Genomic DNA, 22,039 nt, shown 5'->3' on the forward strand with positions numbered 1-22,039 from the left:
GCTGTGTAGTTTCGGTTTCTGAGCTTCACTGCTGCTCCGCGGCAACTTCAAATGTTGGCCCGCGCATTCGCCGATAGTTCAATACCAGCTCCGCGCAGCTTGTTTCTTTTTCTTTTTTAGAAACCACCTCGCCGCGCCGAAGCCAGTGTGTGTTCCCCGGCCCCTTGCTTGCATTTGTGTTGTTCTTCCAGCACTCCAAAACGGGTGGCTCGTCACGGGCTTACAGGTGTTAGCGTGATGGAGCCGCCTCATAAGGCCTTACTGCATCTTCAGCATTTTCGGCAGCATTTTTTTTTCAGGGGGCCGCGGGCAATTTTATTAACAAAGGCCTTCGGATGAACCGGGCATTTCTTCCGGTCCCTTGAACTCCTAATGAATGAGGTTTAATAGTCATCATGTTATTTTTTTGTTGCCAGTGTTGCCATTTTATGGATTTTGTTTTGCATGACGTCATTATAGTTTGGATGCTGTTATGCTGTCTAATCAAGTAGTATACATTTCTGTGCACATCATGTTTTTTATATGGTACTGAGGCAGTCTAGTTTTGTTTATTTTAGTTGCAAAAACCATACACTATGTAGAAAAAAAAAATAAGGGCAACAACGTTTGCTTGCTTATCGTTTTCTGAAATTTTTTTTGTACTGAACAGATATTCGTAATTCGATGCGATATTCGAAGCCATTTTTTCTTCATATTCTTATTCGATTCGTATTCGAAAATTTCAATATTCGCACACCCCTACTAAGAGCGCAAGTGTTTTCTTTATTACACAGTAAGCTGCATTACAAAACACGGCAATAATTCCCAGGCCTCAGTACAGTTCATAGTCCTGCCGCAGCACCCAAAAGTGGGCCTGCAGAGCCATGCAGGCAGTGCAGAAGTGCACTCATGTTCACGGCAGTGCTTAGTGTGCTGGCGGACCATACAGCCAACCAAATGGTTACATTGCGCATGGCGCAACACAAGGGAGGATGTGGAATGCGCGAAGCACATCTTGACAACATAGGTTGTGCGTCAATGGCTCATCATGCGTTGCCACTGGCAACCGCCGGCAGGGACGGAGACGTGCCAAGTTCTCCTTGTCACATGGCTTTTACCCAATCTAGCTCACTGTGGAGGTGTTCAAGGCCAGTGCCTCTTGCATCGAGCGCCACAGTGTGAAGAGTTCAAAAGAACTACTCTAGGAGAAACAGATTTGCAGGGGTGTGGCTCGGCACGCAGCTCGAATATGTGGGGGTGCACAGGAGTTCACTACATGCGTACAAAAGCGCTCCATTTTTCTTGCATGGAATTTCAAAAGGGGTTTTTCAACTGTTCGATATAGGCAACAAATTTAATACATCTGGGTTTGATATATGTATGTGGGATTGTCTGTATTTCACTCAGTGCAGGTCATTTATTGCAGTGAATTCTGTGACGGAACATAACAGCAATCTTTTCATCTCGTCCAACATTCAGCTCAGCAAGGGCCCATAATATCAGAATAAGATCATGCATACGCTATTAGGAAGCCAGGATTGAAGTGAGCATAAATGATGGGAACTATCTGAGGACCCATTTAGAATCACTGGCTAATCTTTCGTGTTCCAAAATTTCAGACATGCTCGATTATAGCTCCAACTGGAATTTTGGGTTTGTCGCAGCTTGCTTCTTGGTTTTGAAGCCTAATTCCTGCTTACTAGAGCATCACTGCGAATAGCCAAGCTGTAATTTTGTTTGGACAGCTGAACCTCGTTAATTGTAATTCCATAGGGTTCAGATATTTCTTTGGATAAAGTGCAGTTGCATCATTTAGCGCACAACTTGAATAGCCGTAAAAATTTGGGATACCCTTCTGAACTGAGCCTCTTTGTCCTGAATATGCTGTGAGGTAGGAGTTCAATGCATGTGAGCCTAGCAGATGAACTGAGAGCATGAGCAGAGCAAAATGGTGCCTCTCCTTGAAGCGAGGACAGTGCACTATCCTCTGCAACAAGCTTTTGTGGCGATGGAGCTGAAGCTACAGAGATTAAATATGCCCTTTTTCTACGAAGCACAATATGGGGCCCTTCTCATAAAACACGACTGCCAACTTTAAACGGTAGAACATCAAAGAAAAGCTTCTTTTCTTGATCACAATGAATTTTCTAGACATGTCTTGTTGCAAGAAGGTTCCCTAGATGGCGCCAACTACACCAGTGGCAGAGTGAAGTTGCCATGCAGAGAGCAATGCACCAGGTGTCCAGGCACATCATCGTGCAGCCGAATTATTTGACAGAATTACGCATGCACCACTCCTGTTGCCTTCCCTTCACTATAGCTGTACAATGTCTCATAGTTTTGACTTTCGTTTTTTACCACTATGCCAGCAATACTGGTCCTTAACCTCGTTGTTTCAGTAGCAAAGAGTGAAAAAATTAAGTGCCACTAGTATTGCTATTCTCACTGAGCTTGAACACTGCTTAGCCTAACTAGGAAAGCGTCAGCACTGTGGTTAGGGCCAAATGGTTTCTACCCATGGTGTAGAAGAATTTGCAGCACAAATGATATGCAGACAGAAGAGCAGGAACAAACAAGAGAGGACGGCCAACATTGACAAAGCAATTACTTTGGGTGTTTTGGCTGTTCTACCTTCTAATTTTTTCACAATTGCCGTTGTCCTGTTTCGGGCCTTCTGTGTAGCACATGACATGCTTGTTCTTTCATCGGAATTTTCTTCATTGGTGACATACTGTCACTAATGAGTGTACGTGATGGCTGCAAGGGTAGTCATTTGTCTCCTTTCAGAAACCTGGTAAGCATTGATGCCTGAGTCATTACTCTTGCAATATGCAGGCTCTTTTGCAATGGTGCAGTATTGTTGACAGTGCTCTTGGGTGTACTCTTGCAGGATGTCGTGTCCCTTCATCATCGCTTCATCAACGAGTGCTACAACAGATTGAAGGTAGGTGAATGCTTTATTGTACAGTTTCTGAGGTCAACCATTCTCTTTCTCTTTTTTGCTGAGCTTGTTTCAAATATAGATCAGGAAAGTGTGTATAAGGAGGAGGAAAAAAAAAAAGAAATGGGGACAAAATTTGTGTAGTGGAGCAGGCCTGTGCAGGCTTTGTGGTGCAGATGGGAAACATTCGAGAAAATTGTGAAGGCAGTGGAGAATGATGACATAGGCTGTTTCAGGCATGTGGATTTTCGTTACTGCTCTTTCTCTCTCTCTCTAGTCAAATCTTTTATTCAGTTTAGTTCACCTAACTGTTTTTTGAGCAGTGACTGCATTTAATCACCTGTATTGATCACATATTTGTTGATGTTGTTTCAGTTTTTCATTTAATGCAACTCCAGAGGCTGTGTCTCCTCTGCTTTTGTGTACAGCATGGGCACGTGACTATCGCAACTTGAATTGCACTCACTGCTAGGGCCTGTATGTTTGTGAATATATTTTTTGCTTGTCATGTGCAAAAGAAAACAAGAAGAAAAACCCGTAGACAGGACTGAGCACTGTCTTAATGTGACATAAAATTTTTGATTTAGAAACTGAAACTTGAAGGGTGTCAGCGCAGCTGGATTCTGTCTCCATAAACACATACTGTGAGGCATCAGCACAGCCTTTTCTTCTCTCGCCGCATTTTCATTTTCATAGTAACAGCATGGCTTGTTTCTCAATGAACGAATGTGACACGCAGGGTCGAGGAAGAGCTGTATTGAGCCATTGGCAAGTCACTGGGAAGTGACCAGTGCAAAATAGGGTCTCATTCTGGATCATCCAGCAACAGATAAATCTTCAATGTGAAATGAAAAAGAAGAAGACTGACAAATGGCATTTATCATTACTGCGTGCTGTCATAACGTGATACAGTTCATTGTGACGCAGGACTTTAAGTTAACATTCGGGAACCAAGGTTGTCTCTACTTCCGCATCAAACTCGAATAACTACTGTGAGGCTAATTCTCAATTGTGTACATGTTGCGAGTAATAGCCAAGCCTGGATTCGGAACACGGGGAAAGGCTAGTCGTTCCTGTCGTGTCTGAATGCTGCCATACCATGCTTCAAAGCAGGTTTGATTCTGCGGGTGGAATCAGTTTCAAACAATTGAGTCTCTCCCCTGGGTTGTGCTTCAGGCAGTGGCGGAGACCATTGGGGACACTGCCATGACCACTGCGGTGTCCAACGCCACCAAGACCCTGACAGCGATGGCAGTGTCTGAGGCCATCTCCCTGTCTTTGCCCAAGCGGTAAGTGGCCGTAATGGGTTGTGCACTGCACATCCACTGACATTGCAGATGAGTCAAGTGGCACAGGTGGGTGGGACTTGCCCGCAGTTATCACAGAGAGGGAATAGGGTAACTGGTCACAGATTTGTTTTAGCTTGTGGGAAAGCTTGCACCTGACTAATTTACAAGGTTTCACTTGGTATATTTTGACTTTTTATTTTAGAGGGTTGTCGTATTTACACTATTGTGAGTCGACCTATTTTTCAAAATTTGAAAATCTGAAGTGGGCGGTCGACTTAAAATCGAATCCAAAGCATCGGACCATAAATAAAGGCGAGACAAATGAGATATCGGCATGCTACAGCGTGATTACATTTTTGCTGCGTGGCTGCGTCACATCACTCTTGGTGCTGTCCTTGAGCAGCTGCTATGTCAACGCGCAGAACTGGCATCTTCACCCCGCTCAAGGTGGCTAGTGGTGGCTGTCGACGCTCAAACCGGCACCAGCCCACTCCCCACACGTGGCCGCAGATTGCAGCTGCTGATAAGCGGTGGCGGCCCGATAACGCATTCGCGTTCTACTCTTGATAGGTGTCATCTGTTTTTTTTTTTTAATTCTTTCAGCCGCGCACTCGGCGCTCAAGGGAGCGTCGATACAGTTGGTGTAAGGGCTGCTGTTTCAATCGCGGCGGCACTGGCACTCGGAACCGCAGCGGCGCCAGGGAGTGTCGGTAGCCGACGGAAGAGCCGACGTTGCTCACGCGTAGTTTCTCTGGCTCTGACGCGTTTCACTACTGCCGGCCGTGTTTCACAAGTTTTTAATGTAGTGCTTCGTCAGTTGTCATTTGTGCTCCAGGTCCGGGAAGCGACCGGTGCTCGGTCACAGCTACATTCAAGAGGGCTGCCATTCTTCACCCTGAAAAATGGAACAACTACACGCCGGGTCACAAGTTCAGTGTTCGCAATGGGTGATACAGGTGTGGCAGCTGCAGCAAGACACAATTTTCAGCTGTTCCACGTGATGTCGTGATGCGGCTGTTTGCGAATTATGGGATTTCGCTCCGCGACAACGTTAGAACGATGTGCTGTGAGACAGCAGCAGCGAATACGACGGCAGTGCTAGTGAGGACGATGGCGCAAGCGTGGACGAGTAGTCCAGTGACTAATACATTTTCGTTTTGAAATGTGGCCACGGGCGTGCCCGTGCGTGGCAGCAGATAGCGGCTGGTGATAAGCGGAGGCCGCGGGATAGTGCTATCGCGTCCTGTATTAAAGGCCAAGTATAAACGACGTCCAAGATTTTTTTTTTTTTTTTCAGAAATGTAATGTGTGTGTGTGGGGGGGGGGGGGGGGGGGGGGGGGGGGGGGGTTGTCGACTTACATTCGTGTAAATACAGTAGCCCTTATTAGCTCGTTCCTCAGTTTCAGGTTGTCACCGGTGGCGTCCACAGTGCCACTTTCCATCTGCCTCTTTTGCCAGGTGGCAAAGTTGAGAGAGGGAAATCCTGCTCTTCACTTTTAGGGGGGAGAGGAGAGTGAAGGGGGTGGAAGACAATGGGTGGCCTATACTCTTGTTTCATACATCGGGTTCAACATTGTGAAAGGTACGAAAGTAGTTCTCTTGAAAAAGTTATGGCACGTTACCCTGCGCTTGTTTTGTGGCCAAGTGGCCTAAGACATGAGAAAGCGACAGCGTGTCATCATATTTCACGAGAGGTGGTTCGGGAAGAGCAACCTGGATCTCACAAGCCTCGCTGATGGCAGCACCTGCCATCGCAGAGAAGTGGCACATTGCTCAACCGCTGCACTGCTGCACCACTGCACCAGGGGTGGTACGAGGGCTGCCCACGATCTACGAATGCAAAGTAGAGAATGGCCAATTCCGCGCAAATGGGCATTAACCCATTAGCACTATTGCATCATACCTTTGAGGCGGAGCTTTAGTATTCCCTACAATTTTTTTCACCAAGTCGTCATGATCATTAGCGGGACTGCGCCCACTGCAGGGCAAAGGCCTCTGCCATGTCTCTGCAATTAACCCTGTCCTGTGCCAGCTGTGGCCACTGTATCCTCTTAATCTCTTCCGCCCACCTAACTTTCTGTTAACTTTATTTTTTTTTTCAAACATGGCAGCAATTATGTCAGGAAGTATAATCAGGTATTAGTCTACAAAATAAATTTCATTACTACTACTACTACTGCATGGCTCTCATTCCTTATTTTATGCTTGCAGTCCTTACAGTTACATTGTAAATTATGCTGCTGATAGGTGGAAACAAATTTGTTTGCAGTATTTGTTTTTTTTGCAGCTAGAAAAGCATTTATCTTTTGTTTGAACTTTCTCTACTCATATTTAGTTATTCAATTCAGTTCGCAGTAGTTTTTGTTACTTGTATTCGCTTCACAACTAGGATTTTAAGTTTGCACACCTCTAGTAAAGAACAAACATACTTGGTCAGCAAGTTTATTTGTTTTTGCTTTCTGCTGTGCTTTAAAATTCAGCACTTTTATGCAATGAACATTTAAACATGGCAGCAGTGGCAGGCTGATCCAAACAAAGTTTTCTTTGCAGTCTTCTGTTTAACTATCTGTAAGGGTAACAAGCAGCATGAGTTATGCAACTGATACTGAATTTGTGTCAGTTTTGTTTATTCCTTCCATTTGGTGTGCTCTTGTTCACCGATGATGCATTGTGCCCTTACATTGTAGATGTGGAACTTTTCAGCGCCTGCTTCTGGAGGTTCATTTTGCGTATGTCAACAAAAACAATGGTTCAATCAGGTCTGGTCATTTCAGTTAGAACATGTACGGTGCTTTGTGAGAGCGCAAAAGCTTCGTGTTAGTTCTAGGAGTGTCCTGTGGGGACTCCAGGGGTGTGCAGGCCTTCAGATGAGAACGCTGTCCTGTGTGATTGAAAAAAGAACATGAAAAGCCTTGTGGGAGTGCCGAGTGTTTGTCGAGCATGCGTTTTCATTCGTTAAAAGTTTATGATTGTGAGGCCACTTCTTCGTTTGTATTTTCTTCCATCTTTTGTGCGCATTGAGCTGTTTCATCCTCTTTCCCTCCGCACTTCTCGTTTGTTCATTTGCGTTAGAATGGTTGTGTTGCTGTCCCCCCATGTGTTGCAGGACCAACAGGTCGCAGAACATCTGCCGGCTTCTGCACTTGGCCGAGCGGTACATCTCGTCCATCGAAGACCAGCACTCAGTGCCACGTGTCATCCTGCCACACGGGCATCCTTCTACGGCTTCCCCCGTCACCCTGTGCATCGTTAGTGACAGCCTCAAAGACAGCGTCAAGATCCGCGTAAGCTCTCTTTTTCTGCCTCTGCACCATTCTGGTTGTGGTCTTAAAAGCTACCAGCCTTTCATCCTTGCCCCAGAATGCTAAATTCTGTAAATTGAAGTCGAAAACAATATTTGGAATTGTCAAGTTTTTATTTTGATTTCAATGTCAGCCTATGCATTAGTTGGTTGGCTAACATAGAGAATGGGATAGGGTAATGCTACTGCTGTCAGTTCTAACAATTTTGATATTTGAATTAGTTATAATCACCCCTGGTAGTTTAGTTAGTTGAGAAACGAACATCCTAGCACTGACGGTATCACCACAATTCTCTGGTTGTTTTTGGCAGTGGATATATGTGTGGGCATGGTGATTGGCTGAATTGCCGAGTGTATTGCAGATTTTCTCGGTTGTTTGAGGGCATGCTGTAGTAATCTTCAGCCAACAGAATGAACGCGGGCACAGTAAGTGAAGGCAAGGTATATCAGGTAGTCCGAGAAATACCTTAGAGGGAGTTTGAGGTAGTGGTATTCTAGCAGTATTAAAGAGGACAAAAATGAACTTGAGCACAACATATGAAGCAATCGAATATATAACTCAGTCTTTCAGGCTAGCAAAATGTATTCCAAAGGAAGGAAGGACACAGCCAGGGGTTGAGCGCCAAGTCTGGCAGAGATATTGAGATCAAGAAATTAGTTTGAGTGGGGTGGCCGGAACTGGATCAGGCACCCGTGCTATCATAAACTATTCACGAGCGATGGCTCTGAATTGCGCTGTCCTTGTTTTTTTTTTCTCCTGCACATGCCCCAGTGCCATAGCAATGCCACTGTTGGCTCCAATGAAGGAGAAGGTGGCCAGGCTGTTCAAGCAGATCCCCGGCAACCTGCAGATCTCCATGGATGACATCCCGGTTGGTTACCCTGTCCCTTTTCCTTTCTTGTCCTGGTTGCACTTTTATTGCAATACAGCTGCCAGTGGCGCATTCCTCTGATATCATGGCGTGACTTGGGCTCGTTGGCATGCACGATGGACGCAGCAGGAGGGAGGCTGAAGCAGAGTTTGTTGTGGAGCAGGAGGGGAGGGGCACCCTGGCAGGCATTGTCGGAGATGGTAATAGCAGAGTAGGAGAGATGTGCAGGCATGCTCTCCTGGCCAGCAGCCTGCTATGCTGCCCCAGTGGCTCAGAGTGGCTTTGTGCAACCGTTGCTTTCATGGGTATGGAAAGTGAACATTTCGGCAGAGATGACCGTGACACTCTGACCAGAAGTACCATGAGAAAAACGATGTTTTTGATGCCGCCGCGGCAGCTTCATCAAGCTTAACTGAGCAGGAGCAAGATATGTGCTTTTAAGCTTCTTCTCACCCACTGCCCACTTTCTCGGAAGCAGAGGACGCAGGTGGGCCACAAACCATTCCAGCCCTCAGAGCTTCATGCTTTTGCCAAAAGACTGAGCACCTAGCATCGTCTGTAATATCCCTCCTGCAGACTGTTCTGTCACCTGCATCGTACATGTGGTTGACTGATCATCACTGACAAATGAAGAAGTGTATGTTTGCCCTCCAAGGAAACCTGAGTACAGCGTGAATATTTCCAGCTGCCTTGGACCGAAGGACCAGAAGAGGCTGTCCCAGTACAAGCTCAAGGACAACCAGAAGATCTATGTCAAGGTCATGGGCAGTGGGCTGGTGTTGCCTTCAGAAATTGTGAGTGTGTCTGAAAGGCTTTGTGTGTCCTGTCTCTCTAGTGGACATCAGAAGACCATTTTGTGCGTTTTTTAAAAAAATTTTTTAGGGTAAAGTAAAAAACAAATTGGAGCCTAAAGGGAATAGGAACACCGAGTCATCATCTTTTCTTTTTTTTTGCTGATTATGATATGGAGGTTTTTAGTAACAGCAGAGCTGGACAAGATAAGCCCAGTGGGTTTATGGTACATTAGAGCAATGCTTTTTTACACAGAGTTTAGGTGCCGTTTTCTGTAGGCTGTAGTGCAAGCCGTGTAAAGTACAAGCCATGTGCTCTCACACAAAAGAGATGCACTCACTGCTGCATCATCTGCTGTGAATCAGAGACCCACCACAGGTCACTCAAGCTCAACAGTAAACAACGGAGCAGTGAATACAGCACTCAGCTTGTGTGAGTGCACACAGCTTGTTGGGGTTTCCATTTGCCGTGCTTCTGTACTGCAGCTCTAGGAAATAGAATCTTTTTGCAAGAAACAGTGCAGTACAGTTTCAGCCTGGATGTAACTAAATGGACAAAAAAAAGTGCAATTTTTCGTTATGTGCATTCTCAGTGAATGCCCAAAAAGGACAGTGCAGAACAGAACTAAAGTTAAAAATAAACATGGATGGAATCACCTAGCAAACTCCGATTACTCAGAGTAAATATATGTGGAGAAACATTTTGCGATCATGTTGCTAATGAGATGGCGCCAGCAGCCGCCACCTTCTCCGCCACGGCTTGCAGGGTGCCGCTATGCGTGGCGCGGGGAGAGTGGGGGAGTTGGAAGCACCTGCCCCTTCTCATGTGCCCCCCCCCCCCCCCCCCCCCCCCCCTCTTCTGTCTGCCAAGCCGCGGTTGTTTGCGATTATGACTTGCCTCTGCGTGGCATTGCACCCTCACTCCTGTTGCACACCAGCTGTGAGTGCTGGAGTCATGCAAATAACCAAGTGGCGGCAGCGGGCTTGCACTCCTTGTCCCATGCCCTTCTTTGCTTTGCTTTGTCCTGCTGTCTGGCACTTTTTTCGAGCATGTTGTAGTGCCACATTGTGCGACACTGCAAAAGTGAAAGCTGCGGAGACTGCTGTTTTGCCACGGAGAGGCACTGAGTGTGGTGGAGCACGCCGCATTGCTTCAGCAGCGTTCTCTCGGTGTAGTCATAGACATTCCTGTCTTAGAAGGTTCGCTTTTTTTATCATCATCAAACTTTTGCATGATTCTACTAAATTTTAATTATTGCAGCATTAGCCAACAAAGTCTGCATATCGAGTTCATTATCTTCATTACATCTTCATTACATGTAGTTCACAAATTCCTCACTTCAGTGGGGAATTGAGAAACTTCGTAATATCAAGAAATGTACTACATGGTGTGTTACTTTCAGCTTTAACTGTAAAAAAACATCAAAAGAACACTAAGGCATACTTTTGATGTTCTGTCAGTCACAAGTCCTTGCTTTGGGTTATTAGAAAAAAAATATACAGGACCTGAAAGCTTGAAGAGGCCATCACTTGGTCATCCGCCATTGTAAGTTTGTATTTCAGTACATAATACCAGAAGCTTATTATTTTATTTTCGAAATTCAAGTGCCCCAGACTCATTCTTTGTTCCGAAATAAGCAACTGAAATTGAGACCGTGAAGCTCTTCCCATCAACAGCGACCATCATGTCGAAAAGCTTCTTGTGCTGTCGTGAACATACGCCGGCCTCTGTGTTGTTTGCAATGCTTGCTCTGATAAGCTGCCATCACTCTGCTTAAACAATGCCCCAGTTTCATCCATAAATATGACCTTGTGTGCAAGTCGTCATGACTCCCTATTCACTAACGGTCAAATCCGTCAAAAGAGCTCAGAGGCTGTTGTGTAGCGAAGGTCTCGTTTTTACTTTTGGCACGACCCCCTTAATCCGCAACTACGGCGGCACCAGCATGGGCATAACATAATGAAGGCTGCGACGACAGCGACACATTGAAAGTATTCTGAGGAACCTTCTCTCGGCTTAAAGACTGCATGTGATGACCTACTTACTACTTGAAGAACTTGTAAATTTCACAAGATTGCTAACGTCTAATGTAAACACAGATAGCTTTGAATGCATTGTGAAGTTTGCTGCATTGTACGGCAAAATTTTCGGACATGTGCAGTGCTGTAGTGCAACTCCACTTCGCATGTGCCTTAGCGAAAGTTCAAGTTGTAGGCGAAGCTTACCATGGTCTTCTCTTATATGCGAGCAAGTTTGCGAAGGGTTCTGTGTGGACCTGTTCAAATGTTCAGGCAAATAGTAAACTATTTGATATTCAATTTGAACTGAATGTTTGGTATTTGAAATCTCGAAGTATTCGTCTCGAGCGAATATTGTTCCTGGAACTCTTGCTTCATACTCCGGGATTTCAAAGCGGCAAGCGCACAACCAAAGCCCCGGCTCAACGCCGCGTGCCTGTGCTCCTGCGCGTTTGCCGGAGCCGGTCTCCACGTGCTTGTGGCAACAGATGCAAGCAGGCAGAAGCGCGGCATCCAGGTCTCTACTTGTTACGTGTGTGGCTTCATGATTGTATTGATGCACGTTTATTGCTTTGAGCTGTGCATGTGGCCATGCCATCCTGCAAGGAACTACATAACACGGGATGGGGTGGGGGGGGCCCTACATTTAATATTTGGAGGAGTCGCATTTATAGGGGTGTGAGTTGGGGGATTGACGTGTAGATGGCAATATACAGTTTATATGTCGTGTTATGGCCTTTGCATCGTTTCTTAGGATGTGTTCATAAAACTTTGTGTGATTTGCGCACCCTCTTTTTGAGGCCTTAAAAGAAAAAAATTTTACAAATTATGCAAGTAAATACGGCATGTTGCTGGGCCAGCAGTTGTTTCGTGCTCGTTCTTGTCTGCCGCCACGATGGCTCAGTGGTTATGGCGCTCGGCTGTTGACCCGAAAGACGCAGATTCAGTCCCGGCAAATTTCGATGGAGGCAAAATTCTAGAGGCCCATGTACTGCGCAATGTCAGTGCACACTAAAGAACACCAAGTGGTAGAAATTTCCGGAGCCCTTCACTATTGCGTTCCTCATAGCCTGAGTCACTTTGGGACGTTAAACCCCCACAAACCAAACAAAACCAAACCGTTGTCTGCCAGCGCAGTCATTATAGGGTGAGCCCTATAATGGCTGTTCTTAATATGATTGTCTTGGTGATGAATGGATTTCTGAACTGGGAAATGGACAGTAGCGTGCATTTGGTTCATGGGAGTGATTTGTCATATAGTGGTCAGCTTGGCATTGTTCCCTTGCAAGTGGCCCTGCCTTATATGACATGAACCAGATCAGAGTGAGCAGCTTCCAAACAAATTGGCTGATTTGAATTGTGGCAAGAATATGCAAAATAAAATTCATTTATTTTATTGTATTAGAGGCAGCTAGAATTGTTACAGAACCAATGTAGACATCCCATAGTTCATAACTCTACTGTGACTCCCTATGAAGTACATGTAGAAAACAAATACAGTAAAACCTCGATAATTTGAACTCAGATAATTCGAAATTCCAGATAATTTGAAGAATTTCTGCAGTCCCGTAATTTCTAATGTCAATTTGACCGGGTAATTTGAAGCGGTCGCATGCACTAGCCCGATTAATTCGAAGATCTGAGGTGCTGCGTGAAGATATCTGACCCAAATTTCACCGCAGACCAGTGAAGCAACGGCCCCTCGGAGCTGCTGCAGAGTGATGCTGATTAGTAAGGCCGATGCTCGACAAGTGAAGCGCTCCAGCCTCAGTACTCTAAGCACCAAAGCCAATCTGGTTAAGCTTGCGTACAGCCGGAGCACATGCCTGCAGAGGAGAAGACATGCTTCACCGCAGCAAGGGCATGGATACCAGTTTTAATGTAACATACTCTCAGCACTTCCTTAAGGCACGGCCAGACGGGAGGCAGTGGTTCATGCGCCCGTCGCTCCTCTCCAGCCAGGTCGTGGTCAAGGCAGCCTCTAGCGGAGGCGCTGGCATCGAAGCACCTCTCACCCCTAGCAGCGTCAGTGCATGCCCTGCGACACGACCATTCTTGCTGCGTGCCCGCGACGGGTTGACTGCGCACAATGCCGGCCTGCACCGCTTCCTTGAGTAGTGTGCCGTGGTTAGAGGGTTAGGTTGACCTTTCTTCAAGAAATGACCATTGTGAAGTTCAAGCCGACCTGTTACCAGGTGGCATGCACCAGGTGCCGGTGCTCGTTTCTGGGAAGACGTCTGCGGCTCCTTGCGTCAAACTAATTCGTTCGCCAATTGATTCCACTGAAGAAGGTTCGAATTGCGCACCGTTTGTCCGGCTCGTTCGCGCTGGCAGTTGCTTATTTGGACAATCTATAGGTAGTGCAACGGCAAACTTCCGATTCTGATAAACTTCAGGGGGTGTGTAACGCCGGAATCTGAAGCTACAGGACCATTTGCAGTTCAGTTTTCCGCCTGTTAGTCAGGCCACACGTGTCTGTGGCCTTTTTCGGCTTTTTCGCTTTCAATCTCCATGGCTTGGGACTGCTTGTCCTTGGGATTGCATCGTTATGTGTTTGTTGGCTTGAGTTCAGTCACGCCGCGATGCCATCCCACGGAAAATTACAAAACAAAATGCAGCCGCAGGATGCAGCACTTGGAACGGGGGTATGTGTGAACTTATATTTGAGGCCGGCTGTCTTTCTTTTTGGCCATCAAGAACTACGAGCTGAATGGTCAACTTTACATGGTAACCGCAAAGTTCGTCCAGTAAAGGTACCGTGTTCTCTCTAAGAAATTTTCTGCCTGGTACCTTTTTTTTTTGCTACTGTTGGTTAATTCAAAAACTTAGTTCATTCAAATAATTTTCACAGTCACAATGACTTCGAATCAACGAAGTTTTACTGTATCAGGCAGCTAAGACAGAGCTTAGGAATGATGTGGTGGAATTCGAAACTTAATAGAATGCAGTGTGTGAAGGTGCATAAAATTTTTTTTGTATTGATAAATTATATATTTATTTTTATTTATTTATTGGATACCTGCATCGCCCGTAGGGCAATATAGCAGGGGGGCTACAAACGTGAACTGCCACTTTACATATTATTTCAATGCATGGTAAAAAGCATTGTTCATCGAAATATACACAGTGCTTGATGGCAAACTGTTCCTTTCTCGCACAGTTCTAACAAAATAAAAGAGTAGCGCAAGACGTCACCCCTAGGTAGTTCAGTCTTGATGTGAGAGCAAGTTTTGTTTTGGCGCTATATATCAGGAGCTGTGTTGAGTTTATGGGTGTTTGTCTGGTGCCCTCCTTCGTGATGTGTGTTTCTGTTTTGTCTTGCCGCAGGAAGAGGACACGGTTGTTCCACCGGCAAGTTCCCAAGTGTCCACAGTGGCCGCCGCAACCGCCTCCCCCTCGGCTGGCCAGCAGCCATCATTTTACCTGGAACAGGTGCTGTGCATATTTTTGTCTGGGCTGAGGATGTCTCTTTCTGCCGGGTGTTCTTTCTCTGCTAGTATTGTTTGCTTGGAAAATTTTACTTTGTCAAGCTACTGGCGTGAATTGGCTATTTTGGCAGTTTGGTAGTGTAAAGCAGTTGCATAGGTGCTAACTTGAAGCTTGGCTGAGTGCTGGCTAACAATGCATCCAGGAGCACATTTTGATGTGGACAGCTGAAGAGTGTTGAGATTGGTTGCATACCTAGTTGAAATGAAGTTGTGCTATAGGCTCCCGAGAAAAACATAGAGGAGAAAGCTTTAAAGGCACAGTCTGCTGTTGGAGACATGTACAATAAAGTTAGCACATTCTTGTAGCTCTTTCCTTGTGATGACAATAATGAAAGGAGAACTCCTTTTTTGACAAGAATTTTGGCAAAAAAAAGTCAGGTCAGAGCCAATGGTAGTGCCATGCTTTGTTCAAACATTACAGCTCTCATGTACCAGTGGTGGAACTGCTACACCATTTCCACCAAGCTACGCCAAATGACAGTTCTGCTACACGCTACCCACTTTTTTTCTACTTTTGTGCCATGTGCATGCCAAAAGGCCACTGAAAAACTTTGGCAGGAACAAAATTGAAAATAATGAATGTTTCATATCCTTCTGCATACTTCTGATGTAGATGCCTCTCAGCTGCAATGTTTTTATCCATGATGGTCTAAACATATGACCTAAAAAAACAGGGAGGAAATGTTCTGCAGCACTGCAGTGGAATGTACTTGTGCAGGCCTCGGGCTTTTAGCCCTGGCTGGCTCGCACACTCTTGAGAAGTGGGCTCTTTCGAATGTCACAGCACATGCTCATTGCTTCCATGGCAGTGCCACAGAAGTAGATGGGCATGCTTGTAGGAAATTTCGAATAGACTGCGAATAATACTTGCGATTCGATTTTCACCACACTTTTTCCTTGCAAAGAGCATTCAAGCAAATATTCGAAGATTGTCGATTTATGGGCTCGCGGTCGGGCGTTTAGGAACAGCACTCGCTATTTTGCAGGGGTGGGCAAATATTCTGAATTTCAAATATGAATCTAATAGGTTTGATACTGGGTCCATATTCTATTTGAAAATTTCCAAATAATCGCCAGCAATCGAGTACTGTGCTGACTTTCTTTAATTCGACAATGGCAAAACCACATTATGAGGGCACATTATCCGAAGATTGAAGAACCATCTTAATGATTTAAACTGCAGTTTTAATGAAACCTGCTCATCTCAGTTACTTTCACACCCATTATTGCCATTACGGAATGCCATTGCTGTCCGCATAGGCAGCGGAGTAAAGTCTGTACTGTAATATAGAAGCTTGGAGATGCAGACTGCCACGGATAAGTGACATTCCCATGTAGAAAAAATTACATTTTAGATTGCTTTGTCATATTTCGCAGTCCCGCATTCCAGTATGCACATATCTGATCAACGAGCTTTCAGTTGCTGCAAAGAAAATGTAGTCTTTAAAAGTTAGTAGACAGTTCTTTTAATTGAAAGCTGAAACCAGGTCAGGCTTAAATTACATGACTGGGGCAAATGGGCTCACTGACATAAAGGCAACCTAGCTTGGGATGAGCATGCAAGACACTCCATGCTTTGCTCTTGGTTAGAAAACAAAAAACTTACTCGAATTGTAAGGGTCTTTCAGGGAGTTGAGGCCTGTGCATTTTTATTGCTCTCTTTGTTGAAGTTTTGTCTTAAAGGGACACTGAGGAGAAATAGAAGTTGGCTTGTATCGATAGAATACCAGCTCTTGATCACAAAAATGCCACTCTTACTGAAAACAAAGCTCTTATAAAGTAGAAAATAGCAAGAACCAAAATACAGGTATCGCCGCCACAGGCCAGACCTGCAAGTACAAGCCAGATTATGTCATAGGACAAGAAACGCCACCTTCGAGGAATTTTCCTTTCTCCATGGACACCACGAATCTCTGAGGCTGATAAAGGAAGGTTGCGCAGTTCAATATTGAAGTAAGTTTTGTTTTGAAACCGATAGTGCACTTTTATCACACAAGGAAGACAGACAAAAGACAACTTGAATGTTGGAAAAAAAGAAAACCGATGCTTGGCGGCGCCACAGGCGGCCAGGAGAGAGTTGGTTTGTGTGGTCTACAGTCGGGCCTACATATAACAGCCCCACTTAAGACGAAATTTCGATTATAACGAACGAGACCTGCACGACCATCAAAATATACATTGTTTCAATGGCACAAAATCACACGTATAGCAAACGTCATTGAGCCCTGCTGATCGGTTAGAGCGAACGGATGGCGTAAACCCGGTGCCGCGATGCGAGATAACCTGACTCTGACACCTTTGTGCACACGGCGCGCGGCACGTTTCCTTGAGCCTCATCCCAGGCAAACTGCCCGCCCCGTTTCGTACCGCTCTGAAGCGAGCTACCCTTTCCGCGCCGACGCACCTTCCCCGCCCCTCCTCGCAACTCCGCTCCCGTCTCCTCACTGTCTTGCAAATCCGCGCGTGGCCTCCGCCATCAGCCGCACCGCTGCCAGTGCCGATCGCGGAGGCCACGCTCCGTGAAGCAGGCTTTCCGTGGGAGCCAAGAGGTGACTGCACTGATGCACACAGACGCCCCTCATTGGTCTCTCCGCTGGCGCTATGCGTCTGTATATCTTTAGCTTGATTGGCTTGATTGCCGCCTGTGCACGTTGCATGTCTACCCCGTCGCGCACTTTTGTAAATCTTGTTTATCATGTTGCGGTGCGGGCGTTTCGTTAGCTTCGTTCAAATCTCGGGCCCTGGTTGCAATTCGGGATGGCGGACGGGAACACCGTGCCCATTTGCCATTGTAATCAGCGGTAGAGGTGATGAAAGCGGCCAGGGCGAAGGCGACGGCCACTGGCGTGCGGAACTGCTCTCACAAGTTCGGCTTCGTCGACACGGTGTCTGATGCCGAGCCTGATGCTTCAGGAGATGACCAGCCTGGCGGCGTTTTATGGCAGCACGTCGTCGACTCCGACATGGGGGGTCATGACATTGGTTTTAATGATTTCATTTCTGTCGATGACGACGCCGATACCACGGAACCGTGCACGGACGAGGGCATCGTTTCTGAAGTGCGGGACGAGAGTCACACGGAGGAATCGGATGAGGATGAAACTTCGGAGCCAGCACCCATAAGCGTGCCCGTAGCAATGAACTACATAGAGCCTCAGACAACTTGTCTATGCCAAGAGCCTCGGTGATAGCACGCTTCTGCTTTAAATAAGCTGGAAACCTCCCTCATCGGATCTGCGCTGCAAAAACAGGCGTCCTTCACGGACTTTTTCTCAAAGAAAAAATTTCGTGTTTTGACAAGCAACTGTCTTTAAAGCTGTGGTCCACTTACTACGAACTTCGGGATATAACGAACGGATGCCACGTGACGCTCATGTTCATTATACGCGGGCTCGACTGTATGAGCTTTGCGTGCCTCGTGGTTTTGTTTTTGACGTGCCTTGATTTGCAAGCGCCGAACAGCAGAGGAACTGCAAGTGCCGCTTCAAGTGCTAGTTAACCTTTGAAGGAGCCTGTTAAGGCTGGTCACATGATCGCCATGGTCGATGAAAAACTATGATGGCACGATGGTCAGTGATCGTACAAGGCAGTTAGCAGTATAAAGAGCACTTGTGTCTTCGTACGCTCACCCGGCGAAACGTTCCCGGCTGTGCCAGTCAACTTGGAATACTTAGCGGAAATCGTTTGTTAGGGACGGGAGACAAGATCTGAGATCGGCATCCTCACGAGGGCGAGTCCTCATGGGGGCGTCCTCACCCTCACCTCATGAAGATTTCATTCGGTGAGGTGAGGGGGGATGGGCGCAAAAAAATTCGCGAGGATGAGGGAGGGAAGACATTGTGAGGTGAGGGTGAGGGAGGGCAAGGGTGGTGGCCAGAGCCGTACTCCAGCTAATATTTTTTGTCTGTGCAGCCCGTTATAGATTCCTGTTCTAAAACGCTAGTTATTAGGGAGAAGGTTCCCAGGGAAGACGTAGTTTCTGCAATCTGGAGGTACACGGGGCGAACACAAAAGGCGGGGAGCCGCACGCCTTCTCCGTCGCCGCGATTTACTGCACCACTGACAATGCTATGCCAAAAAAAGAGCTCTTCTAACTCAAAAAGCCTATTTTTAAAAATTGTGTCAAGTTTTAGCTGAAACACCGTGTATAGTGTGCTAACAAAGAGGTACTGGTCGGGCTGTGCGGGTGGCCGCCGGTCCAACAGGAACCGTGGTACCGCAGTCAGCATTTTCATTATGAGCCCCGAGTCTGTCAGAATATCAGTGTATATTAAAACATGCAGAAATGATACCTTTAAGGCTGTTGAATTCCCAAATTCTAAGCGTTGCTTCCCGGATTGAAGTCCGATTTCAGCTCAGTGAGGTTTCAAAGAACTGGCTGCAGCGCAAAAAATGCTTATGCGAAATTCCACTGTCAAATCAAAGCCTGTTGGCGGCACTAGTGTCGTATTTTTCTTTTCATACTTTGCGGAGTTCTGTAGAGTCGTATATTTCTATTTTCGCTGGAATTGCGGTATAGGAAAGCAGTGTCGCAATGGGGTGGGCAAAGCCAACCATTGTAGTTTGACTTTGGAAGCAGCAGCTTAACCACCTTGGTCTGAATCATCTCTCGCTCTGCCTTGTACGAGGTGCTACAAAAGGAAAAGTTGAACTGCTCTCCAATAACAGGAACTTCTCTTGGTTTATTTCTGTCGGTGAGACGTGTGACCACGTAATCGCGCCTGATTTTATGAACCAAATTTCTTGCAGGCATGATAGGGAACTGACACTGTGCATTTGGGTAATGCGTAGACGGGCAAGCAAAAAATTACGGGTGGTTTAGCTTAGGGTTAACCACGAATTATCGTGCGCTAGCACCATTAGTCCTGGTTTTGCATGACATACCTTGATTTCTATGCTTTTGCTTGACCTGAACTGCCTTACTTCGGTTGATATAGCATATGATGTAAGTTTCCGTGCTAATTCATCACTATAGACTTTTACTGTGGTAGATTTGGTCAGTTCTCTCCATTCACAAATTCATGAAAATCGTTCAGTCCAGACTCAAGGAATTAGTGATTACCATCCATTATTCAGCCCAGATGCTGTAATTTAGTGATCCGCTTGATCTGCAAGTGGCCTGAATAATTTTTTTATTTTAAACGACAGCTTAAGAGCCTCACTGCAGCGGAAAGCCGGCATTGCACTCGGGGAGGACACTACTGAACAAAAGCTTCATAGCTAGGGAAGCATGATCCGAACCCGCGGCGGCACTAAAAATCAGTTCCGCTGGCCGCTGCTTCAGACCACTGCGCCATCGCCACAGCTTTTTTAAGCATGGTATTTATTACATTGAAAATATATTCTATTTACATTATCTAAATGATTTAAAAAGCTTTTAGGAAATGCCACGAAACACGCGGATAGTGTACCAGACCCAAATTCATAGCCTCACCCGTCGACAGTGGGACTCTCTTGAAGAAATCAATCGGGAGGCTATGCGGTCCATGACTTATCTTCCTCGTATTACACCCATACCCATTCTGCAAGAGTATGCTCAGCTTAGTACGTGGAATGATCTACCAGCGTGAGCCAAACAGAGCACGCAAGATATGTCGCTTCAGCTTCATCATTTACAGACTCTTCTTCCGTGGTCATGCTGTCAACTCACAGGCAATCGCTCCTCTGCTTCGCCGCCGATATCAGCCGCTCATCTACCTCCAGTGTGCATAACATGCACCGATGCATCACACACAGCACTGCAGGGAGTTACCGCAGCTCACAGTCCCCCCCATCCTCATCTTAACTCCCGCACTACATATAGCACAGATACTTGCACCCCCCTTGCCTCGGAGCTTCAAGCGATACACAGTGCAATTGCTTCCCTTCCTCTCTTGCCCACTTTCGATATTGTTAACATTTACACTGACTTCCTTGCCGCCCTTAAGCAGCTTAAGGCTGTCCGGCTTACATTCCAGATTACACAATCCATTCACCAACTCTGCAAAAATACCCCTGTCTTGTGTGTATACACTGGATTCGCGGCCATGCTCATGATTCGCATAATATTCATGTGGATACAATGACACACCTCGACACATCAGACATCCCGCCACCTTCCCCTCTTCCGCCAGATCCATTCCTGTCCCATGTTTCTGAGAAACAAGGTTTGCGTCAGTGAACACGCGCTCTAATTTTCTTGTGTTCGTACCCTCTGCCCCGTCATCAGACGAAGCGTTATCAGACGAGCATGTAGAAAACCGCACGAAATGGGGAGGAATTGAGAAGACCTAGTGCTAACGCAGTGTTATCGGGAAATGCTAACTAAGCAACCGACAGACTTTCCGTGTTCTGAGTCTATTCTGTGCTTAGCATTTCACCTAAGTGTTGCGGTAAACGCTACTGCATTATTTTGTAAATATTCTTGGCGCACATTAGTTTTCGTTCACAGACACAAATTATGCATTGTCTCGTTCTAGCAGTGCATATACATAACAATGAGATGTTATCACATGTATGCATGCACTGCGTGCCAGAAGTAAAGGCAAAGTGATATTTTGGGGCTCAACTCGTGGCTGTCTTGGGTTTGTCTCACGTATTAGCTCAAGTAACACACACACGTACTCACGCACGCACAGCAATATAAGCATCTGACCTGTGGCCGAATAGTGCCTTGAGGGCTTGTCTTATTACTGTTTATGTTTACAGTCAAAACTCGATTTAACGAAACCCGATTTAACGAAAATCTCGATTTAACGAAGGTATCCTAATTCCCATAGGGTTCAATGCTTTGACTAACCCGAAATAACGAAACCGATTCCGTGATCTGTCCCGATTTAACGAACCTTTTTTCGAGAAATAAAGGTGAAAAAGTGTTAATTTTTGGTCTATTTTGTAGACAGCACCCCAAAATTTATTGATTGCGAGTCAGCGGTAACAGCGCGGAGCATCTTCATCCCGTCGCTTTTTTCAAACTGCACGGCGCAAAACGAGTTTTAATTTTGAGTCGAGCTCACGAGATGGCGCCAGCAGTAAAAAAGTTTCGTGCCACATTTCATAGATGGCGCTGTTGCAGTTCGCGTGTTTTTTTTTTGTGTGTGTTTGTGTGTTGTGCTCTGTGTTCGCTCTTGTGCGGATTTCCCCGTGCCTTTGAACGCACGTCTTTGTCAAGCTCAGCTTGTTAGGCCTCCATCAGTCTAGCCTTGCTATCGTGAACGCGGACGTGGTGTGTGCGAGCAAGCGCGCCGCTAACCCTCCTGACTATCAGATGGAGCCCTGCAAGAAACGAAAAAGGCTTACCCTGGACGAGAAAGCGGACATAATTCGTGCTGTGACAAGTGGACAGAAGAAATGTGACGTGGCTGCATCACATGGCATTC

At 46.2% G+C, this 22,039-nt stretch overlaps 1 protein-coding gene across 1 annotated transcript in view; it reads left to right on the forward strand.

The window, feature by feature from the left end:
• LOC144110741 (ubiquitin carboxyl-terminal hydrolase 24-like) overlaps window positions 1-22,039 on the forward strand; it is a 276,311-nt gene that overhangs the window by 92,073 nt on the left and 162,199 nt on the right. The window contains 8 exon segments of the mRNA XM_077643811.1: window positions 2,870-2,923; window positions 4,097-4,209; window positions 7,317-7,494; window positions 8,284-8,310; window positions 8,312-8,383; window positions 9,069-9,083; window positions 9,085-9,177; window positions 14,521-14,625. Coding sequence (XP_077499937.1) covers window positions 2,870-2,923; window positions 4,097-4,209; window positions 7,317-7,494; window positions 8,284-8,310; window positions 8,312-8,383; window positions 9,069-9,083; window positions 9,085-9,177; window positions 14,521-14,625 — 657 coding nt within the window.

The sequence above is a fragment of the Amblyomma americanum genome, chromosome 11, assembly GCF_052857255.1.
Source record: "Amblyomma americanum isolate KBUSLIRL-KWMA chromosome 11, ASM5285725v1, whole genome shotgun sequence".
In the NCBI taxonomy this organism is placed as follows: Eukaryota; Metazoa; Arthropoda; class Arachnida; order Ixodida; family Ixodidae; genus Amblyomma; species Amblyomma americanum.